General features: G+C 40.4%; 1 protein-coding gene across 1 annotated transcript in view; it reads left to right on the top strand.

Moving 5' to 3' along the window:
- The first annotated feature begins 8,413 nt into the window (after nucleotides 1-8,413).
- LOC111869453 (esterase FE4) overlaps nucleotides 8,414-13,201 on the top strand; it is a 21,371-nt gene continuing 16,583 nt past the window's right edge. The window contains exons 1-3 of the mRNA XM_033753440.1: nucleotides 8,414-8,479; nucleotides 9,012-9,107; nucleotides 11,981-12,115. Of these exons, the coding sequence (XP_033609331.1) occupies nucleotides 8,414-8,479; nucleotides 9,012-9,107; nucleotides 11,981-12,115 (297 nt within the window). The remainder of the gene's footprint in view (nucleotides 8,480-9,011; nucleotides 9,108-11,980; nucleotides 12,116-13,201) is intronic.

The following is a 13,201-nucleotide window of genomic DNA, read 5'->3' as shown; positions in this document are numbered from 1 at the left end:
TGAGACTGGTCACAAAGCTTCGGAGTGCCCATCGAAAGGTTTAAAGGTTGGTTCTGGGAAAGAGAAGGGCAAATTCAAGACAAGGACTGGTGCTATGATGTCAATGGCAGGTGAGAGACCCATTGTAGGAAAATGGTACATTGACAGCTGCTGCAGTAATCATGTAAGCCCTGACAAGAAGTGCATGACAGAGTTCACACAGGAAACTCCTAGTATAACAATCACCGTCGCAAATAATCAGGTGATGGAATCAAAGGGTAAAGGTAATGTACTAATAATGTTGAAAGGATCCGACGATGCTCGTGAACTGTCTAATGTGTTGCATGTGCCTGATGCCACGGCAAATCTTTTGTATGTGAGCAACACTGTAAAAAAGGGATACTGTATGTTTTTCTCTGCAGATAAAGGGTGTCAGATATTTAACAGCAAAGAATGTCAAGTCACAGGAACAATAGTTGGTACATCCAAGGACGTGGGTGGAATTTATGAACTAGAAGTTGAGGACAAATTGAAGTGCTATGCTATTAGCCAACCTAAAGCAAACAGGGCGAACATACAGAGTCCAGCTTTATGGCACCAACGTCTGGTCCATCTTAATGCAGCTGATATGTTGAAGTTAAGAAAAATTGATTGTGGAGTGAATTTTCCTGATTCTGAGAACAAGTTGGATTGTATCCCATGTGTAACTGGCAAACTGGCAAGACAGCCTTTCCCATTGAGTGAGTCAAGATCAAGTAAGAGACTGGAATTGGTTCATGCAGATCTCTGTGGGCCTTTAGAAGAAAGATCATTCAGTGGTTCCAGGTATGTACTACTCTTGAAGGATGATTATTCGAGAAAAATGTTTGGATATTTTCTCGCTACAAAATCAGACGTCTTCAAACACTTCAAGGAATTCACTCTGAGAGCAGAAATCGAAACAGGTGAGAAGTTGAAGTGCATTCGTACTGATAATGGAACTGAGTTCTGTAATAAACAGATGAATGAGTTTCTAGCTGAGAGAGGAATAAAGCATGAAAGAACAGTCATTTTCTGTCCTGAACAAAATGGCAGAATAGAGCGCTCCAACAGGACTGTAATCGAGACCGCAAGAACCTTACTGGAAGGAGCTGGTTTACACAAGCGATATTGGGCAGAAGCAGTGAACACTGCAATCTATGTAAGAAACCGGTGTCCATCTAAGGCAGTGTCAGGAAAAATACCTGAGGAACTTTGGAGGCAGAAAAGGATAAGTCTCAGCCATTTAAGGGTTTTTGGCTGTGAAGCTTATGCACACATCCCAAAACAGAAGCGAAGGAAGCTGGATCCAAAGGGTGAGAAGAAAATATTTGTGGGATATAGTGAGAGCAGCAAGGCCTACAGATTGCTGGACACTGACCACAAGGGTAATCTCACAATTGCCAAAACAGTTGTTTTCTTTGAGAATAGGTTTCCAGGTAAATTAGTTGATGACAGCAAGCCAACCCCAGATCCTTTGCCCGTAGTTAGTGAGTTCCATTCAAAGGATCCAGATGATATGGAGGAGGCGAATGTTCAAGATAAGTCAGGTTCTGAGGACAGCAGAAGCACTACCACCGTAGACAGTGAGGACCATGACATCCCGTTAGTGGAAGAAGGTGGATCCCGTCAGGACCAAGCTGGTGAGGACACACAAGTCCGAAGGTATCCATTACGTAAACGTACACCTAGAGTTTTTCCTGATCATGTCATGTATAGTGCAGTGCAGTGTGACCAGGAACCTGAGGACATTGAGCAAGCCTTGAAGTGTGCTGATAGTGACAAGTGGATTGAAGCGATAAATGAAGAACTTGACGCTTTGAAAAGCAATAAAGCGTGGGACTTAGTGAACCTTCCTCCAGGAGAAAAGGCTGTGGGTAATAAGTGGGTGTTTAAAATTAAACACGATAGTGAAGGCAAAATTACAAAACACAAGGCACGATTAGTAGCCAAAGGATTCACACAAACTTATGGGTTTAATTATACAGAAACCTTTTCTCCCGTAGTAAGGTACTCCACACTGAGACTTTTGCTTTCTTTAGCTATTCAGTTAGATTGGAAAATAGATCACTGGGACATTGTAACCGCCTTTCTGCATGGCCCTCTTAAGGAGAATGTGTATATGGTTCCGCCTTATGGGCTAAATGCTACGGATGTAAAAGGTAAAGTATGCAAATTGAGAACAGGATTGTATGGTCTTAAGCAATCTTCACGAATTTGGTATGAACAACTTCATTCTCAACTGTGTAAATATGACTTTAGACAGTGTGAATTTGAACCCTGTGTATATACGAAGTCCAGTGAGAAAGGTGTTGTGATAGTAGCCATTTATGTGGATGACATCTTTGTCTTTTACAGTAATACTGTAGAAATGCAGAAGCTTAGGAAGGCACTAAGTAATGAGTTCCCAGTGAAGAATCTTGGTGCAGCTAAGAATATTCTAGGGATGAGAGTTGAAAGATCGAACAATGTAATCACTTTGGATCAGAGCAACTATATTAGGAATGTCCTAGATAAGTTCAGCATGCAAGACAGCAAACCAGCGCGCACTCCTCTAGTTACAGGGACCCAATTGGAGAAGGGTGTATGTGATACTAGTTTTCCGTATCAGAGTCTAGTAGGATGTCTCATGTACATCGGAGTTTGTACCAGACCTGACATAATTCATGCTGTAAGTTTGTTATCTCGTTTTAACACTTGCTATGGAGAAGTGCATGTCCGAGCTGCCAAGAGAGTACTACGATACTTGAAAGGGACTGTTGACACTAAGTTAACGTTCCAAAAGAATACCACAGCAAAGTTAGATTTGTGTGGATATGTTGATGCAGCTCATGGTAATGACCCTCTTGACAAGACCTCGTATACTGGATATGTTTTCAAATTGGGTGGTAATGTAATTTCTTGGGAAAGCAGGAAACAAGATTCGTTATCATTGTCAAGTACTGAAGCTGAGTACAAGGGGCTGAATGATGCCGCTAGAGAATGTGTACGTTTACACGATTTACTGAATGGACTGGTTGAAGGTATTAAAGAAGGGATTTACTTATCAAACTTTGTACTAGAATTGATGAATGAAGAGAAAGTACCTGTAATCTTTAATGATAATCAGTCAGCCCAAATGTTAAGTAAGGATAGGCGATTCAGTAAGCGTACTAAGCATATAGAGTTAAAGCATCATTTTATCAGAGAAGCCATAAAGAAAAGTAAAGTGAAACTTGATTATATTCAGAGTGAAGAGTTGATGGCAGACTTGTTGACCAAAGCTCTGCCAGGTCCAAAAACTAAGTATTTTCGTCGCAAGTTGAATTTGATTGCATAGTTAATTAAATTATGTTTTGCTTGATTGTTGACTTATGATTGTGGTGAGATTAGGAGGTCATGTTGGATTGGTAATCATATCATCATCATAAGTTGGCAACATTTATGCTTATTGTTTTTTTTATATATTCATTTCCGCTCTCTAATAAATGGAAGACTTGTAAAAGCACTATGTTCTACACACACGGACAGTGTATCTTAAATCATCCACCTTTCCTAACATTATTTCATCAGATATGTGACTTTAGGTAATTATATTGAAATTATTCCTAAATAATAAATAGAATTATATTTCCTTGTATCAAAATCTAATGTATATTTCTATTTTGAAGTGCGGCCCTGGACTATTATTTGTAGGGCTGAGGTGGCCCTCTGTACAAGTTGAGTTTGACATGCCTGACTTACAGCATACTTCCTTTCTGTGTTTTATTTTCCCATAAATCAAAATACGTTGATACAGGACTTGTCATATCGTAATACTATCAGTAAGAACATATATATTTGATTGTAGACTGTTTTATTGATTATTGGACTGTTTCAGCTGTGTTGGTTTGTAGTGCTAATGTTTGCGCGGTGGTGCTTGGAAAGAGTGTATGGAAGAAATGAGAAATACATACAGAAATTTAACCAGATATCCTAAAGGGAGAGTCCATATTGAAGACAATTTGTAGATGGGAGAATGATATTAGAATGTAATGTGGAGAAGCAGGGAGCGAGGATGTGGACCAAATGAACCTGGCTCAGACTAGAATCAATGATGGGTCCTTGTGAGCATGCCAATGAACTTTGGGTTCCAAGAAAGACGATACTTTTTGTTCCAGCAGAGTTACTCTTGCTTTCCAATGTCATCTGTGTAGGGTTATTTGGGCTTGACGTTGCAGAGGTCATATTAGTTTCTTCTGGCTGTCTGTATGTATAAAATAACTCTAGAAGAACTGAACAGATTTTCATTAAATTCAGTATGGGAAGTTAGAATAAAATGTATCGACACAATCTAATTTTATTTAAAATCGGACAAGAAAGAAAGAAGGTCCTTCATTCTCTTTCATGACAGCTCTTGGTACATGGAAACAAATGTTCAATTACTTCAGCAGAAGATAACAATTAAGAGAAGGAAAAAAAAATGATATCTGAGGGTTTCAAGTTGGTGACTATGTAGAGTACTACTTTCGACGCTTTAAGCAGCATAATCCCAATATTTTCCTGGAGGGACTCAGAAATCGCACGAGAAGTCTCAGTCAGGATAGCCGGTGTCCCTGCTGAGATTATAACCTGTCATCTTCTGGATATTACTTTATGATGTTTTCGCTCTCTGGCAGATGTTCACTTCTGTTCTGGAGGAATATACTACCTCCAATTTCAGGGTCGCAAAGTAAGGCAGGTTTGTTGGTTTCTTAATTTACTCTTTGACTCTGCAACCGGAGGCAACACATTCCTCCGAGTCGGCTGCAAACATCTACAAGATCACGCGACATATCTCAGAAGGCAATTCTCTTAAAAAAAAAAAAAACAAAAAAAAAACGTCTTAAGGGTGTTTCGACTGCGTTGAAATCACATTTATTTTATTTTACAACCTATTACGAACTTAAAGTTTAAAGAAGCAGGTTTCCTATACTGTTCTGGAAGCGTGTAATAGTGCTTGATATTGATTGTTTCTTCACTCAATAAGCCTAATGTAGTATTTAGAAGTGACAGTCCAGGAAAAGCTGCGCAGTGAATGGGCAGGTCCATTCGTGAAAGTTGAGGGGTGTTGCGATTAGTCATTCGTCTGTATTCAGTGCGACCACACGTCTCAAACTTAGATGAAAGCATTCTTCCTTGTACAGTCAAGTTAAAAATTTTGACTCTTGGAGTCGTATTTTAGTGTAGTGTGACACCCCTTCCCCGCCAGTGGTGGCGTAACAGTTTTGGAGCGCTGCCGCTGCTACGGTAACAGGTCAGCTAACACTCTATTTACTGTATTAATAATTTATTTTATTGTTTATTTTTATTCGTTGATTTTCTTTTTTGTTTATTTATACCTGTACATTTTTTCTATCTCCTTTAACATGCCACCTACACGAAGTAAATTGAGTGGAAAAGTGTTGCATTCACAATCAAGATAAATTGTTAGTAATGTATATAAGTACATATATGTAAGAGGCTGGGCCAACAATTACAGTGAAGAACACAAGAGTGGAAGTAGCAAAGGCAACAGGTGTATTGGAAAGCAGTGTCAGAAGAATAATAAGTGAAAAAAAATATCGAATCCGGGGCTTCCACTTCCTTTTCGACACCCCATAAAGAAAGACCTAGGAAATCTCCACTAGCCACTTTGGACGACTTTAACGAGTCTGTGGTGCGAAGAACAATTAATGACTAATACATAGTCAAAAAACGGAGACCTACCCTGAAAGAAGTTCACGAAAATTTGAAGAAAACGTTAGGTTTTCAAGGATGCATCTTCACTTTAAAGAAAACTATCTTGAAACTGGGGTTCCACTGGAAGAAAACAAAAAATAATCGGCAGATACTGGTGGAACGATATAATATCAGAGCTAAACGTCTTCAGTATTTGCGGGAAATTAAAGAATATAGCGAAGAGGGCACCCAATCATCTACATGGATGAAACCTATATTCATTCATCGCACACCACCCCGTATGCATGGAGTGATGGATTCATCCAGGGATTATTTTCCCCTGTGTCCAAAGGCCAACGGCTCATTGTTATCCATGCAGGGGGAGAGCAAGGTTTCATCCCTAATGCCTATGTCCGCTTCAAATCCCACAAAAAGAAAAAACAGGAGACTACCACAGTGACATAAAATACACCAATTATGAAAAATGGTTAAAGGAGCGACTTATTCCTAACCTTCCCCAAAATTCTGTCCTTGTCATTCATAATGCTCCCTACCATAATGCACAACTAAACAGAGCCCCTAACTCAAATTCAAGAAGAGATTTTATGATATCCTGGCTAAAATATCACCTTCCACCTATTACCTTCAATAACACTGATTTTTCATCATTGCGGAATCCAGACATAATATGATCCTACCACTCAAACCGAAATACCTTTCCTATAAAATAGATGGAATCTTTGCACAATATTTTACGACTCCCTCCGTATCGCCAAGAACTTAACCCGATTGAGTTAATATGGGCCACCGTAAAAAATTGGGTTGCTCAAAACAATACCACATTTCAGATGGATGACGTCATTAAACTGGCAGACCGAAAATTGGCTTCCATAGCTGCAGAAGAATGGCAACGTAGGTGCCAACATGTAAGGAACATTGAGCAACAATTAATGGCACGGGAAGGCCTTTTGGATGCAGGACGGGTGTTCGTCTTCCATGTTGGCAGTGATAGTGATGATGACGGTTCTGATGATAGCTCCGATTCATCTGGTGGTGACGAGGAAGGACAGGCATATGGAGATGATATCTATGCGGACACTGCCGGTTTTGCCCCTTTAGAATTGACCCGTGTAATATGTAGTTAGTTATTGGAGAGGGTGGGTTTCCCCATGCACTGAGACCTGTATTGGTCCATTGTGCTTCCCTCTATGATTTCTACCAGTCTCTATATCCTACCGGTACTGGTGTTTACCATCGGTCCCACCCACTCACCCAGCGAGACCGGCTCTACTAGCTGAGAGGTATCTATAATGCTTCCCCCATCTACCAGAGGTATTAGAGACTGCTGTTGGGCGGGAAACGTCCGTTAATTTGACTCGGTGACCTCTTTTGGAGATATGAGGTTCTTTTATGTGCCGTAAAGCTACGACACGGGACCCACGGCTTAAAGTCGCTCCCGGAGGACTTGTTCCCTGAATTTTTCCGCCCTTAAAAATTCGACGACCTCCGCTGGGTATTTGAACCCGCGTACTACGAGTCATGAGGTGGGAACATTACCTCTAGACTACGGAGGCCGCTTGTGTAATATGTAAATAAACCCTTCGTGTATATAACAGCGAAGAGTGTGTGATAGTGTATAGTGCATAATAGTCTGCCATTCGGCACTTAAAACTTAACATCAGATGTGTGAACATCATCGAGACTTAACCACCAACACTATGCAACACAATGGGGTAAGAAGTTATTTCCCTCTGAGAGCGCCTGTACCGCATTCCCCTCCACACTTGTCGGCATGCTGGAGCTCACCGGTCTGTACAATTACTTCTCTTACTCCGCGTCGGAGGACTGTCACGTCCGTCACGTCTAAATACTACAACTTATCAACTACATACTTATAATAACTCACGGAAGTTTCAATATGTGTCAGCTAAGAGTAAAATGTTCCATAAGAATTTAATATTTCGTCGTCTTATTTCTTATTCTTTTTGTCTCCAAATGTAATTATTCCCAAGTTTTAAATGTGTCTGTATATCCGTGATTAAACTGAATGAAATCAGGCATATAGAGGGGAAAAAGACATATTTTTTTCTGTCTTCAAATACTCATATTTAATATAATCATCCCTTTTTTCTGTATACCATAAAATGTTGAGTCAAAATCATTTTCATTTTCTAGGATAAAACACTTCTGAATTATTGAATATCACTCCATTTTCTTACATTATGTACATTATATTTTCTTATGGGTAAGTTTTAGAGCATGGTGCTATCGTGCCACGTATTATTCCTTCTGTGGAATGTGCTTTCTAATGTACACTGTACTTAGCAATCTTCTTTTGTAGTGGAGCTGTCAAGGGCTTGCTTATAGAAATGCAGTTCTCTTGTAGGAATCGGCGTTCTTGGAAAGTATGAGTGATGGAACTTCCTTGTTCGCTTACTGGAATTAATACATTTGCAATATCCTTATCTTGCCGCATATGGAAACTCCTCACGTGAATTCACGCAACACGACTTCAACTGCCTGGTAGGAAGTAGGTCGGTGACCTCTTACCTGCAAACCAGTCCGGCCGGCACGCAGAGAGGCTCGTAAATCGTATGATGACGGAATTACCCCGCTTGAGGACATTACGTGCCTTATACCGAACCGCCACTCCGATCGCCTGTAACATATTTAAATAAACAGAATTAATTTTACTCGTGACAATTTGGATTCTCACGGCGGTATCCAAGAAGGGTAATGGCTTCTGGGATGTTAAGGCATGTCGACTGACAGATATTTTACAAGGTCTCGCAGCAACCCCCTGCCACCATTTCACGCTAGAAAAGTAAGCCGGAAACCGGCATTGACTGCGTTATGCTGTCGAGCCCTGTTACGTCATTTTATGGACATCAAGATCCTGACGATGGAGGCAGCGTGTTTCTCCGAGACCCCTGTAAACATTTATCACACTACATAATGTCACATCCCAGAAGACGGTGTTAATAAATTCTCTTCCATTTTCAAGAAGAGAAAGATTAAAAACGAACACCAATAGTCAGTTCAATTACTTTGTAAATATATTGCTCGAGTTGCATGCATAGGCTTGCTCACTAGTGTCAGAAATTATTTCCTTGTATTTCATTTAATTAGTTTTTCATCCGTACATTCTTGGTTTATTTAACTATAATTGAACCCGCCCCTTTCCCCTGTAAATATTTTGGCGAGAGATATATTTGACCTAGACTCGCCGCATAGAGAAAACCCTACAATATAGGCCACAAATTATTCTGTACTCTAACCACGAATTACAAATTACTGCTAAAATCTTTTCACTAGCTCTCAAGGTATGCATGGCTGTTGGGGAGAGGGAAATGTAGAGCAGNAGTGTCATTCAGTCTCGTCTCGGAAGGCCCATATATTCCTTCCGAGGAGTTCGTTTCGCTAAGCCACCTGTAGGAAATCTGAGATTTAAGGTAAGGACGCCCATGGTTTTATTCCTTCACTCTCATGGAGATGAGCACTTCTTCAGAAGCCGTCAATTGTGCAGCTACTCAAGAACTTCCCACCGTTTCATGGAATTTGAAGAAACATTACCATGTTCACAAGAGCCCTCCACTGGTCCCTATCTCTAGCCAGATCTATCCAATCCATATCATCCCATCCTGTCTCTTTAAGATCCATTTTAATATTGTTAACCCACCTATATTTTGGTCTTCCTAGTGGTCTCCTTCCTTCTGGCTTTCCCACCAGTATCCTGTATTCATTCCTCCTCTCCCCATTCATGCTACTTTCCCTGTCCATCTCATCCTCCTTGACTTGATCATTCTAATTATACTTGGAGAAGAGTACAAGTTATGAAGCTCCTCATTATGCAGTTTTCCCCAACCTCCTGCCACTTCATCACTCTTTGGTCAAAATATGCTCCTCAGCACACTATTCTCGAACACCCTCACTCTACCTTCCTCTCTTAAAGTCAGAGACCAGGTTTCACACCCATACAGACCATAAGCAAAATTATAGTTTTGTATATTCTAATTGTTATGTCTTTTAAACAGCAGGGAAGAGGACAAACGGTTTTGGACTGAACAGTAGCAAGCATTTCCCAAATTCAATCTCCTCTTAATTTCCTTTTGAATCAGCTTTTGATTTGTTATTGTCATTCCCAAATATCTGAACTGTGCCACATTTTCAAACTTCTGTTACTTATCGTTGTTCATAGATGTTCCCTGCATTCTGGTGATGAGATAGCAACATAAACTCAGTTTTCACTGTGTTTACTTGTAGACAAATCTCCTCACTACTGTCAATTAAAGTTTGTGTATTTCTCTTTATGGTATCTGTATTATCACCCAGTAAATTCACATCATCAGCAGAGACCAACAGCTGATGTATCCCATTTTATTTCAGTCCCACCTGGTTTCCCTGGACCATTCTAATGGCATATTCTAAAGCAAAGTTGAAAACAGTGGTAATAAAGCATCTCCTTGTTTTAGACCATTCTGGATAGGAAAATTATCAGACAAATGTTTACCTATACAAACTTTACTATACGATTTGGATCAACACATTAATAGCTGATGTACTGTCTCATTGTACTCCCATTTCTACTCCAGTATCTTATGAATGCAAAAGATCTGATCTGTTATGTCGAAACCCACAGTGATGATCCCCAATAATTTAATCTATGTATGGACTTAACCTTGTAAGAACAATATTGGATAAAATTGTATATGAAGTTGAAAGCAGTGATATCTCATGATAATTATTACAGCCAGGTTTACAACCCTTCTTGTGAAATGGGAAAATAATACACTCCTTCTGCTGATCAGGCAATTCTTCTTTATTCCAAATAGAATTAATTAGCTTATGGATCTTAGAACATACGAATATTTCACCTCCTGCTTGAATCAGATCTCTCATAATTTGATCATTACCTGGCAATTTATACTTTTTCAATTCGCAATAGCAATTTCAACTTCAAAGGTGCTAGGAACGGGTACTCACTACTCAACTGTATGTATTTCTCTCTGACTAATATCATTGAACTGTGTACATTCAATAACTGAGGGAAGTAGTTGTTCCACATATTCAAAATATTGTGGGAATCTGCAAGCAGATCACCGTTCTCATCCTTCACTATGTTACTGCTAGGCTGGTAACCCCTCTAAAAGTAATTTATTCCTCTATACAGGTCTCTAATGTTCTCGTTCTTACTGTTCATTGCAAACCCATCAATTTTCTTTTTCAGATATTCCATCTTTTTATTCCCGAAATGCCTCCTTGTTTCACGTCTTATATTGTTCAAATTATCCCCATTTATTTAACCTGGATTATGTAACCACAGAAATTTGGCTTGTCTCGTTTGGTCCAATAATTTTGGGCATCCTTCGCCAAACCATGTTAGGTGGGTTCTTTGTCACCACGGCATGGCGCGTCCTCAGGTTGCGGATGGAGGGGACGCCCTCCAGGTATGGAGGGTAGCTGGCAATATATTGAATAAGCAGTCTCATACAGCCAACAATGGGTGGTCGTCCAGTTTAGCGGTTGAGCATGGGGCTAGTAACACCTCACTGTAAAAAACAAACTTGTTACAAAAGATCATAAGAAAACTCAGACATGGATTCCTTGGATAAACGACCTAAGCGAAAGAAAATTGATGTGAGATTTGGTTTTATTCCATAGCATATTTAATCGAAAGATATTGTCTGTTGTTTTTCTTTACCAAAACACAATAATGAACATACTTTCTTAGGTAGTATCGTGTGTCTTTTCGACTTATTTTAGTGGAGAGTTCCAATCTCTGGTAATATTTACTGTCAGCGATGACGCAAAAGTTATATCATATAAATAGGTGGTTGTGGCCTGAGGACATTATTTAAATGATACAAAATAAAGCAACTACAGTCCGGCCCCTATATAATGACCCCTTTTATCAGCACTCAATGCTTTCGGCCTTGAAACAGCGTTGGCTGAACCATGTATTGGACGAACGTTTTGCCAGATGTACAAGTATACTTCTTTTGTTTGCGAACAATCTTCCAATAGAAATTCTGGTTTCTGATTTGAAAGCTGCAAGCTTGCAAATGGATTCTTTGTTCTGTGGCGTTGAAATCATGGTCTGACAAGAGTTCTGACTTGGGGTCCTTGTCACTTGCACTATTGCAAGAAATTATACAAAGTGTAAGATTGGGCTAGAAGCATACAGAAATGAGTAAATTACCCAGTTAATTTATGCGTTAATTAAATAGATTCTGTTGTAATTGTGGGCATGTAAATGAAATATATTTCCAAAAGTTTATCAGACATAGTGCATTGGAAGGTTATTGCTTTCTCATTATTTACATAGGCCCCTCTACCAATAGGCCGGTGGCAGGGAATCCAGAATGCAACTGAAGATGGTGCTGCATGTCCTCAAGCAGAAGAAAACTACTTTGTTCCAACCTCAGAAGATTGTTTATTTCTAAATGTATATACAACTAAGGTAAATATGTTGGGCATTAGTCTTGGGGTAAGTTGTCACTTGATAATTCTACAGAAAACAGTGATTATTATTTTTTGGAATTGTTTTTTAGTTCTTAATAAAATATTTTACACTGAGACAAAATGAAATTGTTCTTTAATATGAATATTCATATGTTAACTATCATGAGTTTCTTTTGTGGGGTTTTGCCTTTGTTGTTCGTCATTTCTCCGATGACAACCCACTTCTTCGGAACAGTTTGTTGGTCCTGAAAAGGACATTGGTTGCTGAGAGGCTTGACCGGTGAGGTAGCACGGCGTGCGCCGGTAGGGAGAGAGGTTAGTTGTGGTGATTTGACTGGCCACAGCGCGGCCGCTGCTGGAGGTTGCTTGATCGCCGTGCGGCAGGTGAGTTGGAGTTGTGTGACTAGCACGGCGCGGTCGTAGGAGTGATGAGGCAGTGGCTACACCAGATGCCCAGTGTTTCGGACAGGGACACGACCACTGGCGAGTCCAGGAGAGGTGCCCCTGTGAGTTGGGTGAGAGAGCTGGAGGGCCGAGGCAGTCGTGCCTGGCGCAGCCTGCCGATGCCTTCGAAGACCGAGGGCTGGCGACGAAGCCTGCTGACTGATGTTGCTTGGTGTGGCTTGATCATAGACTGATGCTGTTGGGTTGCGGCTGCTCCTTTTTATACACTGCTCGGTGGGCGAAGCGAAACTTGAAATTGAGGAGCAAGAATTTTCAGGGTGCTGATTGGCTAGTGTGCGTGATGATGTAGATGGGGGCTAGCAGTGAGCGCAGTATAAATGCGAACGTTTGGAGGAATTTGATTGGTTAGCGCGCGTGATGGTGAAAAGTGATGTGAAGAGTGTGCGTTGCAGAAAATGCGTGATAATCATTCCATTGATTGAGTTCATCAGTTTCGACTCGGACTATTCTGAGAGGGAGCTGCGATTCGGATTCGATTCAGATTGACCATTCAGTAAGGAGTAAGGTCGGTGAGTTAGAATTGTCTGTTCGACAAAACTCTATACTGGATGTGAAATTTGGACTGTGAACTCTTGTGAACGTTGCTTGTGGATTCGGTGCGGGCAGTGAGTTGTGTCCC

Source organism: Cryptotermes secundus, unplaced genomic scaffold (genome assembly GCF_002891405.2).
Source record: "Cryptotermes secundus unplaced genomic scaffold, Csec_1.0 scaffold1411, whole genome shotgun sequence".
NCBI classification, from domain to species: Eukaryota; Metazoa; Arthropoda; class Insecta; order Blattodea; family Kalotermitidae; genus Cryptotermes; species Cryptotermes secundus.
The sequence above is the reverse complement of the archived record's forward strand: the minus strand, read 5'-3'. Positions and strand labels throughout refer to the sequence as shown.